At 44.6% G+C, this 23,590-nt stretch overlaps 3 protein-coding genes across 8 annotated transcripts in view; 2 read left to right on the forward strand and 1 right to left on the reverse strand.

Annotated features, from left to right (window-relative positions):
* Positions 1-12,798, forward strand: part of vav1 (vav guanine nucleotide exchange factor 1) — a 42,294-nt gene extending 29,496 nt beyond the window's left edge. For 2 of the 5 annotated variants that reach the window (XM_029738484.1, XM_029738485.1), the window contains exons 19-27: positions 1,339-1,375; positions 2,404-2,540; positions 6,787-6,852; positions 7,124-7,155; positions 8,142-8,252; positions 8,383-8,470; positions 10,420-10,786; positions 10,927-11,078; positions 11,484-12,798. In XM_029738484.1, the coding sequence (XP_029594344.1) occupies positions 1,339-1,375; positions 2,404-2,540; positions 6,787-6,852; positions 7,124-7,155; positions 8,142-8,252; positions 8,383-8,470; positions 10,420-10,786; positions 10,927-11,078; positions 11,484-11,537 (1,044 nt within the window). In that variant the 3' untranslated portion in view covers positions 11,538-12,798. The remainder of the gene's footprint in view (positions 1-1,338; positions 1,376-2,403; positions 2,541-6,786; positions 6,853-7,123; positions 7,156-8,141; positions 8,253-8,382; positions 8,471-10,419; positions 10,787-10,926; positions 11,079-11,483) is intronic. The other 3 variants (XM_029738487.1, XM_029738488.1, XM_029738486.1) reach the window with 2 other exon arrangements.
* A 1,213-nt stretch (positions 12,799-14,011) lies between these two features.
* Positions 14,012-18,121, reverse strand: LOC115177603 (ubiquitin-like protein 5). Its single transcript, XM_029738497.1, has 5 exons — positions 17,996-18,121; positions 17,373-17,429; positions 15,793-15,876; positions 14,953-14,990; positions 14,012-14,213 (listed from the first exon to the last, which is right to left on the reverse strand). The coding sequence occupies exons 2-5, from the start codon at positions 17,426-17,428 to the stop codon at positions 14,170-14,172; spliced, it is 222 nt and encodes a 73-aa protein (XP_029594357.1). The 5' UTR covers position 17,429; positions 17,996-18,121; the 3' UTR covers positions 14,012-14,169.
* A 99-nt stretch (positions 18,122-18,220) lies between these two features.
* Positions 18,221-23,590, forward strand: LOC115177602 (peptidyl-prolyl cis-trans isomerase NIMA-interacting 1-like). 2 transcript variants are annotated; one of them, XM_029738495.1, is made up of 5 exons: positions 18,222-18,626; positions 19,760-19,822; positions 20,499-20,633; positions 21,608-21,718; positions 22,773-23,590. In XM_029738495.1, exons 1-5 carry the CDS (start codon positions 18,563-18,565, stop codon positions 22,880-22,882), a joined length of 483 nt encoding a protein of 160 aa, XP_029594355.1. In that variant the 5' UTR covers positions 18,222-18,562; the 3' UTR covers positions 22,883-23,590. The 2 variants fall into 2 exon arrangements, with proteins under 2 accessions (XP_029594356.1, XP_029594355.1); XM_029738496.1 differs by lacking the exon at positions 19,760-19,822 and having other exon boundaries at positions 18,221-18,626.

Below are 23,590 nucleotides of genomic sequence, written 5' to 3' on the forward strand. Positions count from 1 at the left end.
GGGTGGGGCCTTAATCGTCGTCCTGGTGACCAGCTTGAATTGCCTCTCACTTCTGTCTCTCTCTCAATCCAATGGGCTTGGGAAACATGGTCTAATTGAGTCAACAACCAAAAACACAAACTTAAGTGATGCTTTCTTAGTGACAAACAAAGAGGTGTAATGGGTTCCTACTAAATAATATGTCTCATTAAGCTTCATTATTCAATGTTTTACTGCATCAGAGATAGCGTACACCCTTCTTCAGTGTGTACAGGAAGTACAATTTTATTTGAATTCAAAACAGCATTTGTAAAGAACAACAGATGAGCAGCAGCTGGTTCTGATCAGGGTTGACCCTCATCGGCCAATCAGGACCTGTATGCAAATGAGTCACAAAAATATCCAGAGCTATAGGGTATGAGAGCAGGTTGATCAGGTGTCCGCTCACCTAAACACATCACATCCATTCATGAGGAAGTTCATTACACCTCTTTGTCTGTCTGAATTCACAGGGTTTTACTCAGCAGCCAAGGTTCCCATCTGATAAGCTTTCTTAATGAACCAGAACATCTACAGTTATTTCTGGTTGTTTATCAAAGTTAGCTGGCTAACTCATTGATCCTGCTTTGTAGTATACCCCTCTGGAGTGTGTTGTCTCTTCTAGTTAGTTGTATATCTGTGAGTCTGTTCTAATGGGTGGTTTATCTGTGATCTGTGAGTCTGTTCTAGGGGGTTATGTATCTGTGACCTGTGGGTCTGTTCTAGAGTGTTGTATATCTGTGATCTGTGAGTCTGTTCTAGAGGGTTGTATATCTGTGAGTCTGTTCTAGAGGGTTGTATATCTGTGATCTGTGAGTCTGTTCTAGAGGGTTGTATATCTGTGAGTCTGTTCTAGAGGGTTGTATATCTGTGATCTGTGAGTCTGTTCTAGAGGGTTGTATATCTGTGACCTGTGGGTCTGTTCTAGAGTGTTGTATATCTGTGATCTGGGAATCTGTTCTAGTGGGTTGTATATCTGTGATCTGTCTGTTCTACAGGGTTGTATATCTGTGATCTGTGAGCCTGTTCTAGTGAGTTGTATATCTGTGATATGTGAGTCTGTTCTAGTGAGTTGTATATCTGTGACCTGTGGGTCTGTTCTAGTGAGTTGTATATCTGTGATCTGTGAGCCTGTTCTAGTGAGTTGTATATCTGTGACCTGTGGGTCTGTTCTAGTGAGTTGTATATCTGTGACCTGTGAGCCTGTTCTAGAGGGTTGTATATCTGTGACCTGTGAGTCTGTTCTAGAGGGTTGTATATCTGTGACCTGTGAGCCTGTTCTAGTGAGTTGTATATCTGTGACCTGTTTTGTTCCTACAGAATAAGAAGTCAGCTTCTCACAGACAAGCCAGTCCAGGTGAGGATCCCGGAAGTAGAGTAACATTATAGAACTGAATCAAGTTGGGATTAGATTAGAATGGGAACGTTTTTAACTGAACTCAATTCAAATCAATTCAAATCAAGGGGCTTTATTGGCATGGGAAACATATATTAACATTGTCAAAGCAAGTGAAGTAGATAAGAAACAAAAGTGAAATAAACAAATAAAAAATTAACAGTCAACATTACACTCACAAGTTTCGAAGAAATATACACATTTCACATGTCTATGTACAGGGTTATAATGATGTACAAATAGTTAAAGTACAAAAGGGAAAATAAATAAACATAAAAATGGGTTGTATTTACAATGGTGTTTGTTCTTCACTGGTTGCCCTTGTCTTGTGGCAACAGGTCACACATATTGCTGTTGTGATGGCCCACTGTGGTATTTCACCCAGTAGATATGGGAGTTTATCAAAATTGGATTTGTTTTTAAAATTCTTTGTGGGTCTGTGTAATCTGAAGGAAATATGTGTCTCTAATATGGTCACACATTTGGCAGGAGGTTATGAAGTGCAGCTCAGTTTCCACCTCATTTTGTGGGCAGTGTGCACATAGCCTGTCTTCTCTTGAGAGCCAGGTCTGCCACGACGGCCTCTCTCAACAGCAAGGCTATGCTCACTGAGTCTGTACATAGTCAAAGCTTTCCTTAAGTTTGGGTCAGTCACAGTGGTCAGGTATTCTGCCACTGTGTACTCTCTGTTTAGGGCCAAATAGCATTCTAGTTTGCTCAGTTTTTTTGGTGATTTCATTCCAATGTGTCAAGTAATTATCTTTTTGTTGGTTGGGTCTAATTGTGTTGCTGTCCTGGGGCTCTGTGGGGTGTGTTTGTGAACAGAGCCCCAGGACCAGCTTGCTTAGGGGACTCTTCTCCAGGTTCATCTCGCTGTAGGTGATGGCTTTGTTATGGAAGGTTTGGGAATCGCTTCCTTTTAGGTGGTTGTAGAATTTAACAAATTCTCTTTCTCTCTCTCTCTCTCTCTCTCTCTCTCTCTCTCTCAGGCCTTCCTAAAATGGAGGTGTGTCAGGAGTACTATGGTTTGCCTCCGCCCCCTGTAGCGTTCGGCCAACCACTGCACCTCTCCATGGGTGATGTCATCGAACTGACAAGAGCCGAGGCCGACCTAACGTGGTGGGAGGTGAAACACTCACACATGCACACACACACAGTGCAGGCAGAGCATGCTTCCTGTAGTGTGAGTGTGTGGGAGGGTGGAGATAACGTCTCTCTCTCTTTCTCTTTCTTTCTAAGGGGTTTTATTGGCATGGGTATTACAAGAGTGTTTGTTCTTCACTGGTTGCCCTTTTCTTTTGGCAACAGGTCACACATCTTGCTGCTGTGATGCCACCCTGTGGTATTTCACCCAATAGATATGGGATTTTATCAGAATTAGATTTGTTTTCGGATTCTTTATGGGTCTGTGTAATCTGAGGGAAATATGTGTCTCTAAAATGGTCATACATTTGTCAGCTCTGTTTTTGGGTAAATTCTTTCCAATGTGTCTAGTAATTATCTTTCTGTTTTCTCATGATTTGGTTGGGTCTAATTGTGTTGCTGTTCTGGTTGTAGAATTTAACAGCTCTTGTCTGGATTTTGATAATTAGCGGGTATAGTCATGCATTATTTGGTGTTATACGTTGTACACAGAGGATGTTTTTGCAGAAACTGCATGCAGAGTCTCAATATGGTGAGATCTCACAACCATAAAGGGCAAACGGTTCTATAACTGATTCAAGTATTTAGCCGGATCCTAATTGGGATGTCAAATTTTATGTTCCTTTTGATGGCATAGAAGGCCCTTCTTGTCTCTCGGCTCGTTCACAGCTTTGTGGAAGTTACCTGTGGTGCTGATGTTTAGGCCGAGGTATGTATCGGTTTTTTTGTGCTCTAGGGCAGCGGTGTCTAGATGGAATTTATATTTGTGGTCCTGGCAACTGGACCTTTTTTGGAACAGCATTATTTTTGTCTTACTGAGATTTAGTGTCAGGGCCCAGGTCTGACAGAACCTGAGCAGAAGATCCAGGTGCTGCTGTAGGCCCTCCTTGGTTGGGGACAGAAGAACCAGATCATCAGTAAACAGTAGACATTTGTGATGCCGGGTGCTGTAGACTGTTCTAGAGCCCTGGCCATGTTTTATTTTATTTTTATTTCACCTTTATTTAACCAGGTAGGCTAGTTGAGAACAAGTTCTCATTTACAACTGCGACCTGGCCAAGATAAAGTGTAGCAATTTGACACATACAACAACACAGAGTTACACATGAAACAAACAAAACATACAGTCAATAATATAGTAGAACAAAAGAAAACAAAAAGTCTGTATACAGTGAGTGCAAATGAGTTAAGTTAAGGCAATAAATAGTCCATGGTGGCGAAGTAATTACAATATAGCAATTAAACACTGGAATGGTAGATGTGCAGAAGATGAATGTGCAAGTAGAGATACTGGGGTGCAAAGGAGCAAGATAAATAAATAAATACAGTATGGGGATGAGGTAGGTAGATAGATGGGCTGGGTGGTTGTCATCAACATATACGTCAACATTCTGTTGATGTAGATCAAGCTGCATCCCTGTCTCACTACAAAGCCTTGTGGAAATACATTTGTGTGTTTTTCTGACAATTTTATTGCAGACTTGTTATTTGTGAAATGTTATGTCATATGCAAATGTGTCTCCACTTTTGTGGATTGGGGTGATCAGTCCTTGGTTCCAAATATTGGGGAAGATGCCAGAGCTGAGGATGATGTGAAAGAGTTTTAGTATAGCCAATTGGAATTTGTGGTCTGTATATTTGATCATTTCATATAGGATACCATCAACACCACAGGCCTTTTTGGGTTGGAGAGTTTTATTTTGTCCTGTAGCTCATTCAAGGTAATTGGAGAATCCAGTGGGTTCTGGTAGACTTTAATAGTTGATACTAAGATTTATAATTGATCAAGTATATGTTTTTGCTGTTTGGAGAAGTTTATCCATACATCTCCATTTTGGATAGAAAACTCATCAATTTTCCCAGAAGTGGTTAAATTCTATGGATTCTTCAATTACATTGAGCTGATTTCTGAGGTGCTGTTCCTTCCTTTTCTGTAGTGTATGTCTGTATTGTTTAGTGATTCACCACAGTGAAGGTGTAGACTCAGGTTTTCTGGGTCTCTATGTTTTTGGTTAGACAGGTTTCTCAATTTCTTTCTAAGGTTTTTACATTCTTCATCAAACCATTTGTCCTTGTTGTTAATTTTCTTAGGTTGTCTGCTTGACATGTTTAGATCTGATAGGTCAAATATACTGTTTAGGCTTTCTACTGCCATGTTTAGATCTGATAGGGAAGCTGAGAGGTCAAATATACTGTTTAGGCTTTCTACTGCCATGTTTAGATCTGATAGGGAAGCTGAGAGGTCAAATATACTGTTTAGGCTTTCTACTGCCATGTTTAGATCTGATAGGGAAGCTGAGAGGTCAAATATACTGTTTAGGCTTTCTACTGCCATGTTTAGATCTGATAGGGAAGCTGAGAGGTCAAATATACTGTTTAGGCTTTCTACTGCCATGTTTAGATCTGATAGGGAAGCTGAAAGGTCAAATATACTGTTAAGGCTTTCTACTGCCATGTTTATACCTTCACTATTACAGTGGAACGTTATGTCAGGAAGTTGTCTAGAAGGGATTGAATTTGTTGTTGCCCAGTTGTTTTGTTGGTAGGTTTCTACACTACTTTACTTCCATCTATAGCATTTCTTAATATTACTCAGTTCCTTCGGCTTTGATGCCTCATGGTTGAGTATTACTCTGTCCGAGTATATTGTGATTTTGCTGTGATCTAATAGGGGTGTCAGTGGGCTGACTGTGAATATCAGTGATGAAGTCATCTACAGTACTACTGCCAAGGGATGAGCTGTAGGTGTCCTCCTTACCGTAGGCGTCCCCTCGAAGCCTACCATTTACTATGTACATACCCAGCGTCCCCTCGAAGCCTACCATTTACTATGTACATACCCAGCGTCCCCTCGAAGCCTACCATTTACTATGTACATACCCAGCGTCCCCCGAAGCCTACCATTTACTATGTACATACCCAGCGTCCCCTCGAAGCCTACCATTTACTATGTACATACCCAGCGTCCCCTCGAAGCCTACCATTTACTATGTACATACCCAGCGTCCCCCGAAGCCTACCATTTACTATGTACATACCCAGCGTCGCCTCGAAGCCTACCATTTACTATGTACATACCCAGCGTCCCCTCGAAGCCTACCATTTACTATGTACATACCCAGCGTCCCCTCGAAGCCTACCATTTACTATGTACATACCCAGCGTCCCCTCGAAGCCTACCATTTACTATGTACATACCCAGCGTCCCCTCGAAGCCTACCATTTACTATGTACATACCCAGCGTCCCCTCGAAGCCTACCATTTACTATGTACATACCCAGCGTCCCCTCGAAGCCTACCATTTACTATGTACATACCCAGCGTCCCCTCGAAGCCTACCATTTACTATGTACATACCCAGCGTCCCCTCGAAGCCTACCATTTACTATGTACATACCCAGCGTCCCTTCGAAGCCTACCATTTACTATGTACATACCCAGCGTCCCCTCGAAGCCTACCATTGACTATGTACATACCCAGCGTCCGACAGAGCTGCAGTTGTGACCTGTTTTTGTTGGTTATGTTGTCGTAGTTGTGTCTAGGGGGGCATATGGGGGAGGGAAGGCTGTCACCTCCGGGTAGGTGTTTGTCCCCCTGTGTGCTGAGCGTCAGGTTCTTGTCCAGTTCTGGCATCTCTGGTATCTCTCTCTCTCTCTGGCATCTCTCTCTCTCTGGCATCGCTTTCTCTCTCTCTCTGGCATCTCTCTCTCTCTGGCATCGCTCTCTCTCTGGCATCTCTCTCTCTGGCATCGCTCTCTCTCTGGCATCTCTCTCTCTGGCATCGCTTTCTCACTCTCTCTCTGGCATCGCTTTCTCACTCTCTCTCTGGCATCGCGTTCGCTCTCTCTCTGGCATCGCTCTCTCTCTGGCATCGCTCTCTGGCATTGCTCTCTCTCTGGCATCGCTTTCTCGCTCTCTCTCTGGCATCGCGTTCTCTCTCTGGCATCGCTCTCTCTTTGGCATCGCTCTCTTTCTGGCATCGCTCTCTCTTTGGCATCGCTCTCTCTCTGGTATCTCTCTCTCTGGCATCTCTCTCTCCTTTATTTAATACAACCTGCTAACAAGGCCTATTATTCCTGTCAGTAATTCCTAGCGTATTAATGAGTAATACCATTGTAACATGTACTTTGTAGTAAATAATTTCTGTACAATAATGTGCTACAGGAAGCACTGTTAGACACCGTGTTGTTCTAGTCGTCTGATTGGTCTGCTGTGTGTGTCACTCAGGGCAAAAACGTGACGATTGGTCAGATGGGTTGGTTCCCCTGCAGTAAGGTCCAGCCCTTCATCTCTGTGAGTACCACTGACTTTAAACAGTGATCTAGGAGTAAATCCGGGATTCAATCTGATCGTGGGTTATAGGCATCTTGGTTACACATGGGTTAGATCATCACCAGTGGAAATATTTCACTGTGTATGTAGCATACATGTTGTTGATTACACATGCCATGTTATAGGTTTAGGTTACACCGTGTCTGGTATTGATAGAAATACCAACATGTTTTATTAAGAGCTTCAGGAAGCATGGGTTGTGTTCTCAAAACTGTCTGACCTCTCTCCCCAGAGACCAACTCCTGACCTATCCGACTTCCTATGGTGAGTAATGATACCATTCTATTTACACCTGGTATCACTTATACCGATGTTCTAGATATGCACCACCTGGTATCACTCATACCGATGTTCTAGATATGTACCACCTGGTATCACTCATACCGATGTTCTAGATATGCACCACCTGGTATCACTCATACCGATGTTCTAGATATGTACCACCTGGTATCACTCATACCGATGTTCTAGATATGTACCACCTGGTATCACTCATACCGATGTTCTAGATATGTACCACCTGGTATCACTCATACCGATGTTCTAGATATGCACCACCTGGTATCACTCATACCGATGTTCTAGATATGTACCACCTGGTATATACTCATACACTCATACCGATGTTCTAGATATGTACCACCTGGTATCACTCATACCGATGTTCTAGATATGTACCACCTGGTATCACTCATACCGATGTTCTAGATATGTACCACCTGGTATCACTCATACCGATGTTCTAGATGTGTACCACCTGGTATCACTCATACCAATGTTCTAGATATGTACCACCTGGTATCACTCATACCGATGTTCTAGATATGCACCACCTGGTATCACTCATACCGATGTTCTAGATATGTACCACCTGGTATCACTCATACCAATGTTCTAGATATGTACTACCTGCAATCTTAGAAAAAGGGGTTCCAAAAGGGTTCTCCTGCTGTCCCCATAGGAGAACCCTTTTTGGTTCCAGGTCGAACCCTTTCCATCTGTGGAAAGGGTTCTACCCGGAACCAAAAGGATTCTTCAAAGGTTTCGCCTATGGGGACAGCCGAAGAACCCTTTTAGGTTCTAGATATCACATTTTTTCTAAGAGTGTGGTATCACTGCAGGGTTCTAGGTTTGGAAGAGTTCTGTGTTTGAAAATAGTTATTGATAGCAATCATGGTAAAGGTTTTGTACTGTTCTATCGTAACTGCAATGGGTTCTAGGTTTGGTCATTTAAGTGATTTGGGTTCTAGGTTTGCGGGGAACATGGACCGGTCAGCGGCGAAGAACCTCCTGATTTCACGGTCTGACGGAACGTTTCTGGTCCGCCAGAAAGACGGAGGAGAGTTCGCAATCAGCCTCAAGTGAGCCCGCCTCCTTACTGGCCAATCAGAAAGGCGCTGTCTGACAACTGGCAATCTTCCTCTTTCACACACATATTCTTACTCTCTCTCTCACACACATACTGATTCTCATTCACTCTGTCTCCTCCAGGTTTAACATGGACATCAGACACATCAAGATCACGTCAACAGAAGGCCTCTACCGCATCAACGAGAAGAAAGCATTCAAAGGATTAATCGTACGTCATTCCCCTTCTCTCCCTACCCTCCTCATCTTTCTCCCATCTCTCTGTCTACCCTCCTCATCTCTCTCCCTCTTCCTCCCATCTCTGTCTACCCTCCTCATCTCTCTCCCTCTTCCTCCCATCTCTGTCTACCCTCCTCATCTCTCTCCCTCTTCCTCCCATCTCTGTCTACCCTCCTCATCTCTCTCCCTCTTCCTCCCATCTCTCTGTCTACCCTCCTCATCTCTCTCCCTCTTCCTCCCATCTCTGTCTACCCTCCTCATCTTTCTCCCTCTTCCTCCCATCTCTCTGTCTACCCTCCTCATCTCTCTCCCTCTTCCTCCCATCTCTGTCTACCCTCCTCATCTCTCTCCCTCTTCCTCCCATCTCTGTCTATCCTCCTCATCTCTCTCCCTCTTCCTCCCATCTCTCTGTCTACCCTCCTCATCTCTCTCCCTCTTCCTCCCATCTCTGTCTACCCTCCTCATCTCTCTCCCTCTTCCTCCCATCTCTGTCTACCCTCCTCATCTCTCTCCCTCTTCCTCCCATCTCTGTCTACCCTCCTCATCTCTCTCTCTCTTCCTCCCATCTCTCGGTCTACCCTCCTCATCTCTCTCCCTCTTCCTCCCATCTCTGTCTACCCTCCTCCTCTCTCTCCCTCTTCCTCCCATCTCTGTCTACCCTCCTCATCTCTCTCCCTCTTCCTCCCATCTCTGTCTATCCTCCTCATCTCTCTCCCTCTTATCTCTCTGTCTACCCTCCTCATCTCTCTCCCTCTTCCTCCCATCTCTGTCTACCCTCCTCATCTTTCTCCCTCTTCCTCCCATCTCTCTGTCTACCCTCCTCATCTCTCTCCCTCTTCCTCCCATCTCTGTCTACCCTCCTCATCTCTCTCCCTCTTCCTCCCATCTCTCTGTCTACCCTCCTCATCTCTCTCCCTCTTCCTCCCATCTCTCTGTCTACCCTCCTCATCTCTCTCCCTCTTCCTCCCATCTCTGTCTACCCTCCTCATCTTTCTCCCTCTTCCTCCCATCTCTCTGTCTACCCTCCTCATCTCTCTCCCTCTTCCTCCCATCTCTGTCTACCCTCCTCATCTCTCTCCCTCTTCCTCCCATCTCTGTCTACCCTCCTCATCTCTCTCCCTCTTCCTCCCATCTCTCTGTCTACCCTCCTCATCTCTCTCCCTCTTCCTCCCATCTCTGTCTACCCTCCTCATCTCTCTCCCTCTTCCTCCCATCTCTCTGTCTACCCTCCTCATCTCTCTCCCTCTTCCTCCCATCTCTGTCTACCCTCCTCCTCTCTCTCCCTCTTCCTCCCATCTCTGTCTACCCTCCTCATCTCTCTCCCTCTTCCTCCCATCTCTGTCTACCCTCCTCATCTTTCTCCCTCTTCCTCCCATCTCTCTGTCTACCCTCCTCATCTCTCTCCCTCTTCCTCCCATCTCTGTCTACCCTCCTCATCTCTCTCCCTCTTCCTCCCATCTCTCTGTCTACCCTCCTCATCTCTCTCCCTCTTCCTCCCATCTCTGTCTACCCTCCTCATCTCTCTCCCTCTTCCTCCCATCTCTGTCTACCCTCCTCATCTCTCTCCCTCTTCCTCCCATCTCTGTCTACCCTCCTCATCTTTCTCCCTCTTCCTCCCATCTCTGTCTACCCTCCTCATCTCTCTCCCTCTTCCTCCCATCTCTGTCTACCCTCCTCATCTCTCTCCCTCTTCCTCCCATCTCTGTCTACCCTCCTCATCTCTCTCCCTCTTCCTCCCATCTCTGTCTACCCTCCTCATCTCTCTCCCTCTCATCCCTTTTTCTTCTTCTTTTGTAAATATAAACAACATGTTTGACTTTTCTTTTTTGTAAAGCACTTTGGACCTTCACCTCTCTCTCTCCTCTCCCCTCCCCTCATCTCCCCCTCTCTTTCTGCCCCATCTCCCCCTCTCTCTCTCCCCTCCCCCTATCTCTCTGTTAGGAGTTGGTTGAGTTCTACCAGCAACATTCACTAAAGGAGTATTTTAAAGATGTGGACACCACCCTCCAGACCCCCTTCAACCAGCCTGAACAGAGTGACACACCCTTCAACACACCCTCCCCAGGTACACAAACACACACCACCCTCCAGACCCCCTTCAACCAGCCTGAACAGAGTGACACACCCTTCAACACACCCTCCCCAGGTACACAAACACACACCACCCTCCAGACCCCCTTCAACCAGCCTGAACAGAGTGACACACCCTTCAACACACCCTCCCCAGGTACACACACACACACCACCCTCCAGACCCCCTTCAACCAGCCTGAACAGAGTGACACACCCTTCAACACACCCTCCCCAGGTATACACACACACACACTCTCAAGACTTCCTACAAACCTCAACTTATTTCCTTCCATAACCTCAAATATAAGTACTCTCAAATACTGTATGTTTCAACGCACACACACACCCACGCTCACCTCTCTCCCTCTCCTGTAGGTGGAAGTATGCGTTCGTTCGGCACTGCTAGGGCCAGGTATGACTTCTCAGCCAGAGACCGTACAGAGCTGTCTCTGAGAGAAGGAGACACAGTCAAGGTCCTGTCTAAGAAGGCTCACAATGGATGGTGGAAAGGAGAGGTCTATGGACGGGTGAGGACCAACACACACCGTCACACACACCGTCACACACACAGTACACACACAGTACACACACACAATCAACACATTCACATGCAGCACATGCAGTAGGATCATCACACATACACCTGTCAACATGTATCGTTCAAGGGTTTTTCTTTATTTTTACTATTTTCTACATTGTAGAATAATAGTGAAGACATCAAAACTATGAAATAACACATATGGAATCATGTAGTAACCAAAAAAGTCTTAAACAAATCAAAATATTTTTTTGATTCTTCAAAGTAGTTACCCTTTGCCTTGATGACAGCTTTGCACAATCTTGGCATTCTCTCAACCAGCTTCACCTGGAATGCTTTTCCAACACACAAATTGTTGAAGGTCTCTCACACACACTCCTCTCTCTGTCTGTAGGTTGGTCTGTTCCCAGCTAACTATGTAGAAGAGGATTACTCTGACTACTGCTGATGTTGCCTCACATCTCCACCTGTGTGACTATTGCTGATGTCGCCTCACTGTCACACCTTCACCTGTGTGTGAAAGAGACAATGTGTCCCAATTCAATCCCTACCCCTTCCCTTGGCCCTAACCAGTGCAGTCAAAAATGTGATTTACTGTTTGTTTTTTCAACATTATTTTCACACTATGAGTTCGAAATAACACTCTGAAATTGTGAAAAAATATTATAATGTCCTTGTAGGTTTTTGAAAAACAATGCTTCAGCCTGTTCAGGTGGGATGGAGATTTTGGCCCACAGCATGACATCACAATCTGATCCGATTTTTCTGACCAATGACCAGTCATCTTTTATTTGCATATGTATCCCCCTACTTTTAAGGGGTAAGCAGGGTAGGCTGTAGTGCAGGGATGGGCAACTCCAGCCCCACTTTTCCCTAGCAAACACAGCTGATTAAACTGACTGTATTCTGAACTGAAGATCATTACTGGAGTCAGGTGTATTAGCTGGGGCTGAAGTGTAACACCAATCAGGCCCCTGAGGACTGGAGCTGCCCATCCCTGCCCTAGAGTCTAGACAATCCTATCCGCCAATCAGGGCTGTGTATGTAAATATATTACAATTTCTATCAACACGCCGACACGATCAGACTGAGCATTCCAATGGCAAAAGGAGGCTCAGGGAAATAAATGAGAAAAAATGTATTTGAAGTTATTTTCATGAAATAAACACAGTGATGTATTAGACATCCAGTGATGATTTAAAATAACAATGTAAAAGACTGCATGGAGGCGTTAAATGTTTGCCTAGATCTGCAAGATAGAGGCAATATGGTGGAAGCTTTACCACTACCATAGAGAATGATAGAGGCCTCTAGTGGCCAAAAGGTTGTATTAGCATGGGGCAACACCATTGAGGGCTTCCACCATTTTAATGTAGTCAACTGGCTGGAACTTCCAACTTCATTGGCTGATCCTTCCTGGTGACCTTGTTGGGAGTCATGTGCAACCCGGGTCATCAGGAGGTATCAGCCAATCGTGAAGAAGAAAATGGACTACTTCAAAATGGCCTCAATGGCACTGCCCATGATGTCACAGACGCCGTAGTGGGACGGATACAATGATGCGGCCTCTTTCCATCTCTATGACCCCCACTACACACGGATACAGCCCCTTCAGACATGTTAACGTCGAGGGACCCCTGGCTTCCTCCTATGTGTAGAACTCAATGCACTGATTCAATGTTTCTGCTGTGAATAAAACCTCTGACTTACCACGTGGTCTGTCTCTGTCATGTTAACATTAACTATATACAAAGAGCGAATGCCTTTCAAAAGCAACAAATCCCTTTGAAAACAGATATGATTCAGTTATTCTAGTGTCAAAATGGACTACAAAGCGTACATAGGATCATTTTGGTCATAAAGTCAGTCTTGTCTAAGACGGAGTGTCACAATTGGTAAATGAAGGTTGGGTTTTGATTGGACAATGTCCCGTTTGCCCACTAAAATGGGGTGAACCGCTGCGGTGATTGCTCTCTATCCAATAGCAGATAGACCTGCCCAGCAGCCCGACTTTGTTTACTTAAGACAACACGTCGCAATTTGTTGTTTGATAAGAAATACTGCACCAAACACCTTCATGCAAAATTGTGCAACTAAAACATCCCCAGCAAAAATTAACAAAATACATATTTTTTGAGTTGTCTTCAATTAATTCTGAGGAAGTGAAATAGGCTTCCGTGTGTACAGTGTCTCATGGGGGACAAACATTAAAACCAAACGCGGAATCGGTCAGGAAACACCTCCAAGACTGAATCTCGTTTTTCAAATGAGCAACAGAAAAAAACCACACGTGCCAATCGGCGTGTTCAGTATTTAAACCTACTCTGATATGACGTTGCCATGAGCAGCACCGCAGCGGAGACGATCGAGATGGAAATATTCTCTCTCAGACAATCACACAGAACAACGGTCTCTCCACGGTTACAACGCGGGAGACACGGGATCAAAACAGCAGAGAAGTTGAGCCTCGCGCTTCAACGCTTTTAGTTGATGCGGAAATTGACCCACTATGCAGTTTACTTTGTGAATCTACGCCACATCGCTGAGTCTACCTTTAATATCGTCGCAGTTAATATTGTCTAATATTCAGAGGATCTGTCCCAAATGGCAACAGAACAGGGTCTGGTCTATAGTAGTACACTATATAAGGAACCTCATACCTAGACAGAACAGAGTCTGGTCTATAATAGTGCACTATATAGGGAACCTCTTACCTAAACAGAACAGAGTCTGGTCTATAGTAGTACACTATATAAGGAACCTCTTACCTAAACAGAACAGTCTGGTCTATAATAGTGCACTATATAGGGAACCTCTTACCTAAACAGAACAGAGTCTGGTCTATAGCAGTGCACTATAAAGGGAATAGGGTACCATGTGGCACACTTCCAGATAATCAGGCCAGATAGAGATGGAGACAAATTAAGCTAATATAAATATTTGCTTTTATTTCCAAACAATATCAAAACATTTCATCACTAGAACATCAACAATGTCTGCCGCAAACCCTGATCCAATGATCAACAAACTCACGCCTTGTTATTAAATAGAATTGTGTGTGTGTGTGTGTCCTCAGCCTTCTACTGGTAGTACAGCTCCAGGTTCTGCCCATCATGGATCTCATCTGCAGACAGGTGACTTAAGGAGGACAACAGTGGTGGTGGTGGTGAGATCAGTAGTCCCACACAAACACCATCCACATGCCAGATGTACCGTGTGTGTGTGTGTGTGTGTGTCAAATGTCTCGAGTTGCACAACCAAATCATTTCCCTGGGTTTCCCTCAATATAATGAACTAAACCAGGAAACTCCTCACTTTCAAGGCAATACTTCACCAATAGCATTTCTCAATAACAAAAACGTACATTTAGAAACCTACTCCGACAATAACCATCAGATAAAGTGAGGAGACATTCAAATGTTGCTGTATGTTTCTCTCTCTCCTTACTATATCTAACAGTAGCAAAACCTGGAAGGAAAGCAGACATGTTGGCTCAGTATCGCCCAGTTTACAGATTCCTCCCTGGTCAGAGTGAAACTGTTCTAAAGGGCTCAATAGTTTTCTATTTCCTCTCGGTTAAACAGCTGTTTTAGCGTTCTTCATCATGAATCTTGTTCTGGAGGCAGCTCTGCAGTGGTCACTAGCTGGCACAGACAAAGTCATTAAATCTGATTTTAAACCAAATGCCTAACCTAATTTAAACACCAAAAAGCACATTATTGTAAAAATGCATGAAAACAACATAGCCACGTTTGACTTTGCAGCTGCTCTAAGCGGAAATGGCCCAGTTGTGTCTCCAGGACGAGACTCACGTCCTGTTGTCAAACAGTGAAACTGCACTTCTGAGGGCTCAAAAAGGATACAGTCTCCCAGAGACACGTGGTCCTTGAATATGGTGTACCTGCGAGGAGAAAACAGGAAGTAAGTCACAGAGGAACAACACAGCCTAGACCAGGTTCTTTCCTGAACGTTTCAGATAGAAATGACATGATTCCTTATTCTACATGTCACAGAGGCTTGTTAGTTCTGCACAATACATTTCTACCTTAATATTCTAAAACGTTACCCTGGATACAAATGCAGTCTACACAGAGAACAGTCTGAATAACCCATGAGGAAGAGAAGGGAAGTGACTCGTCACTGGTTCCAAATATGCCACAACTAACAAGTTTCCGAGTGACGCAGCGGTCTAAATGAAATCAAAGTTATTCACGTGTGCTGAATACAACAGTGAAATACTTACTTACAGGCTCTAACCAACAGTGAAATACTTACTTACAGGCTCTAACCAACAGTGAAATACTTACTTACAGGCTCTAACCAACAGTGCAATTTTCAAATAAAAAAACAACAACAAAAAAAGGTATTAGGTGAACAATAGATAAGTAAAGAACTAAGACACTGCATCTCAGTGCTAGAGGCGTCACTACAGACCCTGGTTCGATTCCAGGCTGAATCACAACTGGCCGTGACTGGGAGTCACATAGGGTGGCGCACTATTGGCCCAGTGTCGTCCGGGTTTGGCCGCAGTAGGCCATCATTATAAATAAGAATTTGTTCTTAACTGACTTGTCTAGTTAAATAAATAAATAATTTGTGAATAAAAGTCTGTAGGCTAGGGAAGTGACTCGTCACCGGTTCGTAGGCTAAGGAAGTGACTCGTCACCGGTTCGTAGGCTAGGGACTGTTCATTTCTTTCTCACCATTTCTTGAGTACGATCTTGTCCCACCGTGTGCCTGTCTGGGCAGCGATGAGCTTCTTCAGGTCTCCTATAGTGTCTTCTGAGCTGGAAAGGGTTATTAAGGCTGTAACACTGATGACAGCTATAACGACATGTTGGTGTGGTGGGTCTATGGCTGCAACCTCTGAAGGTTCAGTATCTACAGACATCTATATAACCCTAACCCTCGAAAAAGGTCTGTAGTAATTTAACCTTTAGTTTTTGGAAAATGATTTCTTGCTGATATGAAAGATACGTTTCCTTATGTTTCCAAAACCATATCGCAACGATGCGTTTTAACGTTCAGAACGAGCGTCTGGGATAAAAAGAAAAGTATGTGGACTTTTCTCGTCGAACATCTCATTCCAAAATCATGGGCATTAATATGGAGTTGGTCCCCTTTTGCTGCTATGACTGCCTCCACTCTTCTGGGAAATCTTTCCACCAGATGTTACAACATTGCTGTGGGGACTTTCTTCCATTCAGCCACAAGAGCATTAGTGAGGTCAGGCACTGATGTTGGGCAATTAGACTTGGCACGCAGTCGGCGTTCCAATTAATCCCACAGGTGTTCGATGGGGGTTGAGGTTAGGGCTCTGTGCAGGCCAGTCAAGTTCTTCCAACACGATCTCAACAAACAATTTCTGAATGGACCTCATTGTGCACGGGGGCATTGTCATGCTGAAACAGGAGAGGGCCTTACCAAAACTGTTGAGACAAAGTTGGAAGCACAGAATCGTCTAGAATTTCATTGTGTGTTGTAGCGTTAAGATTTCCCTTCACTGGAACTAAGGGGCCTAACCCGAACTATGAACAGCCACAGACTATTATTACTCCTCCACTTTACAGTTGGCACTATGCACCAAAACCCAGATTCGTCGGTCGGACTGCCAGAAAATGCATTTCCACTGCTCCGGGTCCAATGGCGGCGAGCTTTACACCACTCCAGCCGACGCTTGGCATTGCGCATGGGAATCTTAGGCTTGTGTGCGGCTGCTCGGCTATGGCAACCCATTTCATGAAGCTCCTGACGAACAGTTCTTGTGCTGACGTTGCTTCTCGAGGCAGTTTGGAACTCGTTGTGAGTGTTGCAACCGAGGACAGACAATTTTTACACACTGCAGCAGTCCCTTTCTGTGAGCTTGTGTGGCTTACCACTTCGCGGCTGAGCCGTTGTTGCTCATAGACGTTTCCACTTCACAATAACAGCACTTTCAGTTGACTAGGGCAGAAATTTGACTAACTTACTTGTTGGAAAGGTGGCATCCTATGACAGTGCCATGTTGAAAGTCACTGAGCTCTTCAGTAAGGTCATTCTACTGCCAATGTTTGTCTATGGAAATTGTATGGCTGTGTGCTCGATTTTATACACCTGTCAGCAACGGGTGTGGCTGAAATAGCCGAATCCACTCATTTGAAGGGGTATTCACATACTATTGTAACTGTACGTTACTATCGCCAATAGGCGCTAAATCAGTTGGCGTCTATGACTGGCGTAGGCTAGTCTGTGCTGTAAGACTAGCTATTGAACTTGCATGGTGGTCAGCTTTGTAAAAGGATACTTGCACTTCACCCGGACCTTCTTGCCCAGCCGGTCGTTGCAAACCACCTCAATCATCCTGATCCGCAGAGAGAGAGAGAGACGGGGAGAGTTGATTGAGGCAGTGGTACAGTACGACACGGTGAGCATATGATATACACTATTTTCAAGCAACTTCGATACGGAAGTGACTTTTTCGTAGCAGGTCAGAACTTAAAGCGGGTTAGGATAATTAACGTAGTCGGTTAGGAGACTGAGGTTAAGACGGGTTAGCGAAAATGCTCCCCTAACCTGCTACGAAAATCACTTCGTATCGAAGTGGCGTGAACCAGCACACAGTTGAGCTAACTAGCGAACGTTAGTTGGTTACACAACAGTGATGATTACAATACAAGGATGATGTTCCAGCTGCTTGTCATTCCAACTACATTAATATAATGTTACTGAGCAGCTAACATAATAGCTAGGACAATAAACGTTGTCATATGGAGTTGGCTAATGTTAGCAGAGCTCGTTAGCGCTTCATCAACAACCACTGAAGATTTCCAACAAAAAAATAAAGCATTACGTCTTAGATATCGAAGTTTCCTCACATGGTTATTGGTCTATACCATTGATAAAATATCGTATAACTACAGATATTACCTTATTACTCGCTATTCGTTCCCAAAATGTTAGCGAAAATCAGAATCGCTTCAGCCTGCGTAGTCGTAAAGCGTTCCGCTTTGTGTACAACGAGAAAACGCACCAATGAAACATTCAAACGGATGATTGACATAGCTACTTCAAGGCCTCTCTTACGGTAACATGTCCAGAGAAGGCGGGTACTGCAATATTCATCTATGCCGTAAATCGACCAGAAGTGCTGCGAATAGTTGCAATGAAATAACAAATGCGGTCACGTCAGTCTATAAGGCTATTTTACGGTAGATCAACTGAATAAACCGCCGAAATGACATCAACATAACATTCGATTAAGCCAATGTAGTTTATCATGAGAAATAGTTCTAATGCAACAGCAACAAAAAAACACATAGGTAAAATCAAATCTTCCAGAAAAGTGAAGAACATTCTAAACATGGCTCTTTGACACCTGGCGGATGGAAGGTGCAACAACAAAATCACCAGCAGACGTCTCCTCCTAGCCACATTCTACGAGCCACAAGAGGAAAAGAGGAGTGACTTGCACAGTTTTGAAAGCAAGCAGGGAAAATGGCAGACGCCGAGGACGAGAAGCTGCCGTCCGGGTGGGAAAAGCGGATGAGCCGCAGTTCGAGTAGGTAGAGAGCGATAACTAGCTATATCATCCGAGTCCCGAACTATTTGTCGCTGGTGCACAAACCACTTGCATAGCAAACCATTGTACCGGCCGAACGAACCCAAATGCTAGCGTTAGCAGCTTAGCTAGGTTGGTTGTAATCATGTTGCATCGTTAGGTGGTGACGCATGTTTATTTGTGAATTGTGTTTGATGGTTATTCGTTTGACTAGTGCGTGTATCAAAGCTGTCGTCTGGTGATGTTTAGTTAGCCAGTCATTACCCCCACGACTAACCCAGCAAGCTAGCTAAACTAGCAACGGCGCATGTATGTTTTGACGACTGTTCAACCTACTATGCATTGGACAGTAACTTATTTCGCAATCAAACAATTCTTAGAGATATATGTATTGGAAGATACACTATTGTATGGGGAGTTGGCCAGTTTATTCATTAATGTCCATTCATTCATTTCACACCCAACTCGCGAGGTAGCAGAAAATAACAAGGCCCATAACAATGACGTCATTTTGTCCCGCGCCTTGGGACCATTGCGACACCTGTGTTAGGATGGGAGGTGCCTGCCCAGTGTGCACAAGTTAAATATGCATTTTCTCAACGTCTTCAGCACAATACCATTATAAGTTGCTGAAGACGACTGAGATTAGTTATGTTCATTCCATGACTAAAGCAAAATGTTTTTATCTGGATAGATGAATGGTTTTGTCTGTGTAGATTAATGCACATGAAGGAAAGGAAGCTTCAGTAGACTTTAGTTGTAGCATCGTCTCCCTCTTTCTCATCCCCCAAACCAATACCTCTCCTCTCTCTTCCCCTACTCCTGTCCTCTTTTTCCCTCTCCCTCCCATCCTTTCTCTCCATTCCCTTCCTCCCCGTCATCTTTCTCTCCCTCCCCCGTCCTTTCTCCCTTCCTCCCCCCTCTCTCCCGCCCTCCTCCCCTGTCCTCTTTCTCTCGCCCCCTCCCTTCTCCCCCAACTCCCTCTTCCTCCCCTCCCTCCCCCGTCCTCTTTCTCTCCCTCCCCCGTCCTCTTTCTCTCTCTCACCCTCCCTTCTCCCCCACACCCCTCTCTTTCTCCCACCCTCCTCCCCATCCTCTTTCTCCCTCCTCCCCCGTCCTCCTCCCTTTCCTAGGTAGAGTGTACTACTTTAACCACATCACCAACGCCAGCCAGTGGGAGCGTCCGGTGGGGTCAGGTAGGTCGCTCAGCAGCTAAGGGGATGGACCTGTAGCTGAACGGTCACGGTTAGAATCCCTGGTGGGGCACTGTAAAATTGACCTGGGGGGGTTGATCTGACAACTGGAGGGGTGCTGGCCCTTAACCCAGCAGCATGCTGGCCCTTAACCCAGCAGCATGCTGGCCCTTAACCCAACAACATGCTGGCCCTTAACCCAGCAGCATGCTGGCCCTTAACCCAACAACATGCTCTCCATCCAGGGGCGCTGCACTATGGTTTGATCCTGTGCTCCTCTCTACTGTGTGAAATGTGCTGCTCCTCTACTGTGTGTGAAATGTGCTGCTCCTCTACTGTGTGTGAAATGTGCTGCTCCTCTACTGTGTGTGTGTGTGTGTGTGTGTGAAATGTGCTGCTCCTCTACTGTGTGTGTGTGAAATGTGCTGCTCCTCTACTGTGTGTGTGTGAAATGTGCTGCTCCTCTACTGTGTGTGTGTGAAATGTGCTGCTCCTCTACTGTGTGAAATGTGCTGCTCCTCTACTGTGTGTGAAATGTGCTGCTCCTCTACTGTGTGTGGAGTGTGCTGCTGTTTGGGGGGGATGAGAAGAAGACTGTTTGTTTGTTGTAGCATCATATGAACAATTAAGTTGTATTGTTGATGAGGGAAGTGGACAATAAAGTTGTATTGAATTGTAGGTGATGGGAGTGGCGAGCCAGACAAGGTGCGTTGTTCCCACCTCCTGGTGAAGCACAGCCAATCGCGTCGCCCGTCCTCCTGGAGGGAGGAGAACATCACACGCTCCAAAGACGAGGCCCTCGACCTCATACAAAGTGAGTGTTATTGGTCACATACACATGGTTAGCAGATGTTATTGGTCACATACACATGGTTAGCAGATGTTATTGGTCACATGGTTAGCAGATGTTATTGGTCACATGGTTAGCAGATGTTATTGGTCACATACACATGGTTAGCAGATGTTATTGGTCACATACACATGGTTAGCAGATGTTATTGGTCACATGGTTAACAGATGTTATTGGTCACATGGTTAGCAGATGTTATTGGTCACATGGTTAGCAGATGTTATTGGTCACATGGTTAGCAGATGTTATTGGTCACATGGTTAGCAGATGTTATTGGTCACATGGTTAGCAGATGTTATTGGTCACATACACATGGTTAGCAGATGTTATTGGTCACATACACATGGTTAGCAGATGTTATTGGTCACATACACATGGTTAGCAGATGTTATTGGTCACATACACATGGTTAGCATATGTTATTGTGAGTGTAGTGAAATGCTTGTGCTTCTAGTTCTGACAGTGCAGTAATATCCAACAAGTAATCTAACAATTCCACAACAACTACCTAATACACACAAATCTAAATAAAGGAATGGAATAAGAATATATACATCTAAATAATGGAATGGAATGAGAATATATACATCTAAATAAAGGAATGGAATAAGAATATATATACATCTAAATATATATGTGCATGTATCAGTGTGTTAATGTGTTGAGAGAGATGGTGTGGTGTGTGTATGTTAGTAACATGTTGCAGTGTGTGTATGTGTGTTAATAACATGTTGCAGTTTGTAACATGTTGTAGGGTGTGTAACATGTTGTAGGGTGTGTACCATGTTGTAGGGTGTGTAACATGTTGTAGGGTGTGTTTGTGTCAGTTTAGCATGTTGTGTGTGTTATTAACATGTTGCAGTGTGTGTGTGTGTTAACATGTTGTAGAGTAAGTGTTATATAACATGGTGTGTGTGTGTGTGTTTAACATGTTGTAGAGTACATAGAGCAGATGCAGTCAGGAGAGGAGGAGTTTGAGGCTCTGGCCTCTCAGTTCAGTGACTGCAGCTCCGCACGCAACGGAGGAGACCTGGGACTGTTCGGCAGAGGTAACACACACACACGGTCAAATGGAAAATATACTATACACACACACACACACACACACACACACACACACACACACACACACACACACAGTCAAATGGAAAATATACTACACACACACACACACACACACACACACACACACACGGTCAAATGGAAAATATACTACACACACGGTCAAATGGAAAATATACTACACACACACACGGTCAAATGGAAAATATACTACACACACACACACACGGTCAAATGGAAAATATACTATACACACACACACACACAGTCAAATGGAAAGTATACACACACACACACACACACACACACACACACACACATGGTCAAATGGAAAATATACTATACACACACACACACACACACACACGGTCAAATGGAAAATATACTATACACACACACACACACACACACACACACACACACACACACACACACACACACACACAGTCAAATGGAAAATATACTACACACACACACACGGTCAAATGGAAAATATACTACACACACACACACGGTCAAATGGAAAATATACTACACACACACACACACGGTCAAATGGAAAATATACTACACACACACACACACACACGGTCAAATGGAAAATATACTATACACACACACACACACAGTCAAATGGAAAGTATACACACACACACACACACACACACACACACACACACACACACACACACACACACACACACACACACACACACACACACAGTCAAATGGAAAGTATACTATACACACACACACACACAGTCAAATGGAAAATATACTATACACACACACACACACACACAGTCAAATGGAAAATATACTATACACACACACACACACAGTCAAATGGAAAATATACTATACACACACACACACACACACAGTCAAATGGAAAATATACTATACACACACACACACACGGTCAAATGGAAAATATACTATACACACACACACAAGCATGCAATCACAGACTGGCACAAAGTCATGTTTTCCAGGTATTTTCTGTTTTAGTTGTGATAGAAGAGTGTGTGTGTGTTTCAGGTCAGATGCAGAAGCCGTTTGAGGATGCGTCCTTTGCTCTGAAGGTGGGAGACATGAGTGGTCCGGTGTTCACCGATTCTGGAGTTCACGTCATACTTCGCACGGGATAGAGACAAGCTCTAACCCCCTGAATACCCCCGTCACCCCCTGAATACCCCCTCTTGTCGTCCCTACTACCCTTAGAAGCCATCCCTTCCACCTCAAATACCCCCCCCCCCCCACCCACCGTTCTGTTCTATATGCAACTTTACACTGACACCATCAACACCCCTTGTACCCGTTGCCATGGCTACATCGTTGTGTGTGAAAATAAGAGACTTGTCGGTAGTGACTGACTGACTGAGCGAACGAGTGTGTGTGTGTGTGTGTGTGTGTGTGTGTGTGTGTGTGTGTGTGTGTGTGTCTGTGTGTTCACATGGACCATTACCCCTCCACCTCCTGCTTTATAGTGACCCCTCTCTTTTTGCCAAGGCATTATTCTGTCTCAATGATAACATGTCAGATAGTTGGCGGTAGACCAGTGTTCCATACTCTCTCATAGGAGACCGACATGTAGAAGGCTGACTCATGGGATTATTTAAATGGCTACCAACATCCCTTAGGTGGTAAAATAGTCAGGGCATAGTCCACTGTCTGCCATGTTTGTAGTGCCCCCCCCCCCCCCATTCCATTTACTGCTTCACTGTATCTCCTATGTTCCAGGGAACTACAATACCCAGTATGCATGTGGGGAAGGGATTTTGTAAGCTTGAATCTGCTAAGAGGCACTTCATATGACCTGTTCATCTCCCACCATTAAAGGACTCTTATTTTGTAAA

The sequence above is a fragment of the Salmo trutta genome, chromosome 38 (genome assembly GCF_901001165.1).
Source record: "Salmo trutta chromosome 38, fSalTru1.1, whole genome shotgun sequence".
In the NCBI taxonomy this organism is placed as follows: Eukaryota; Metazoa; Chordata; class Actinopteri; order Salmoniformes; family Salmonidae; genus Salmo; species Salmo trutta.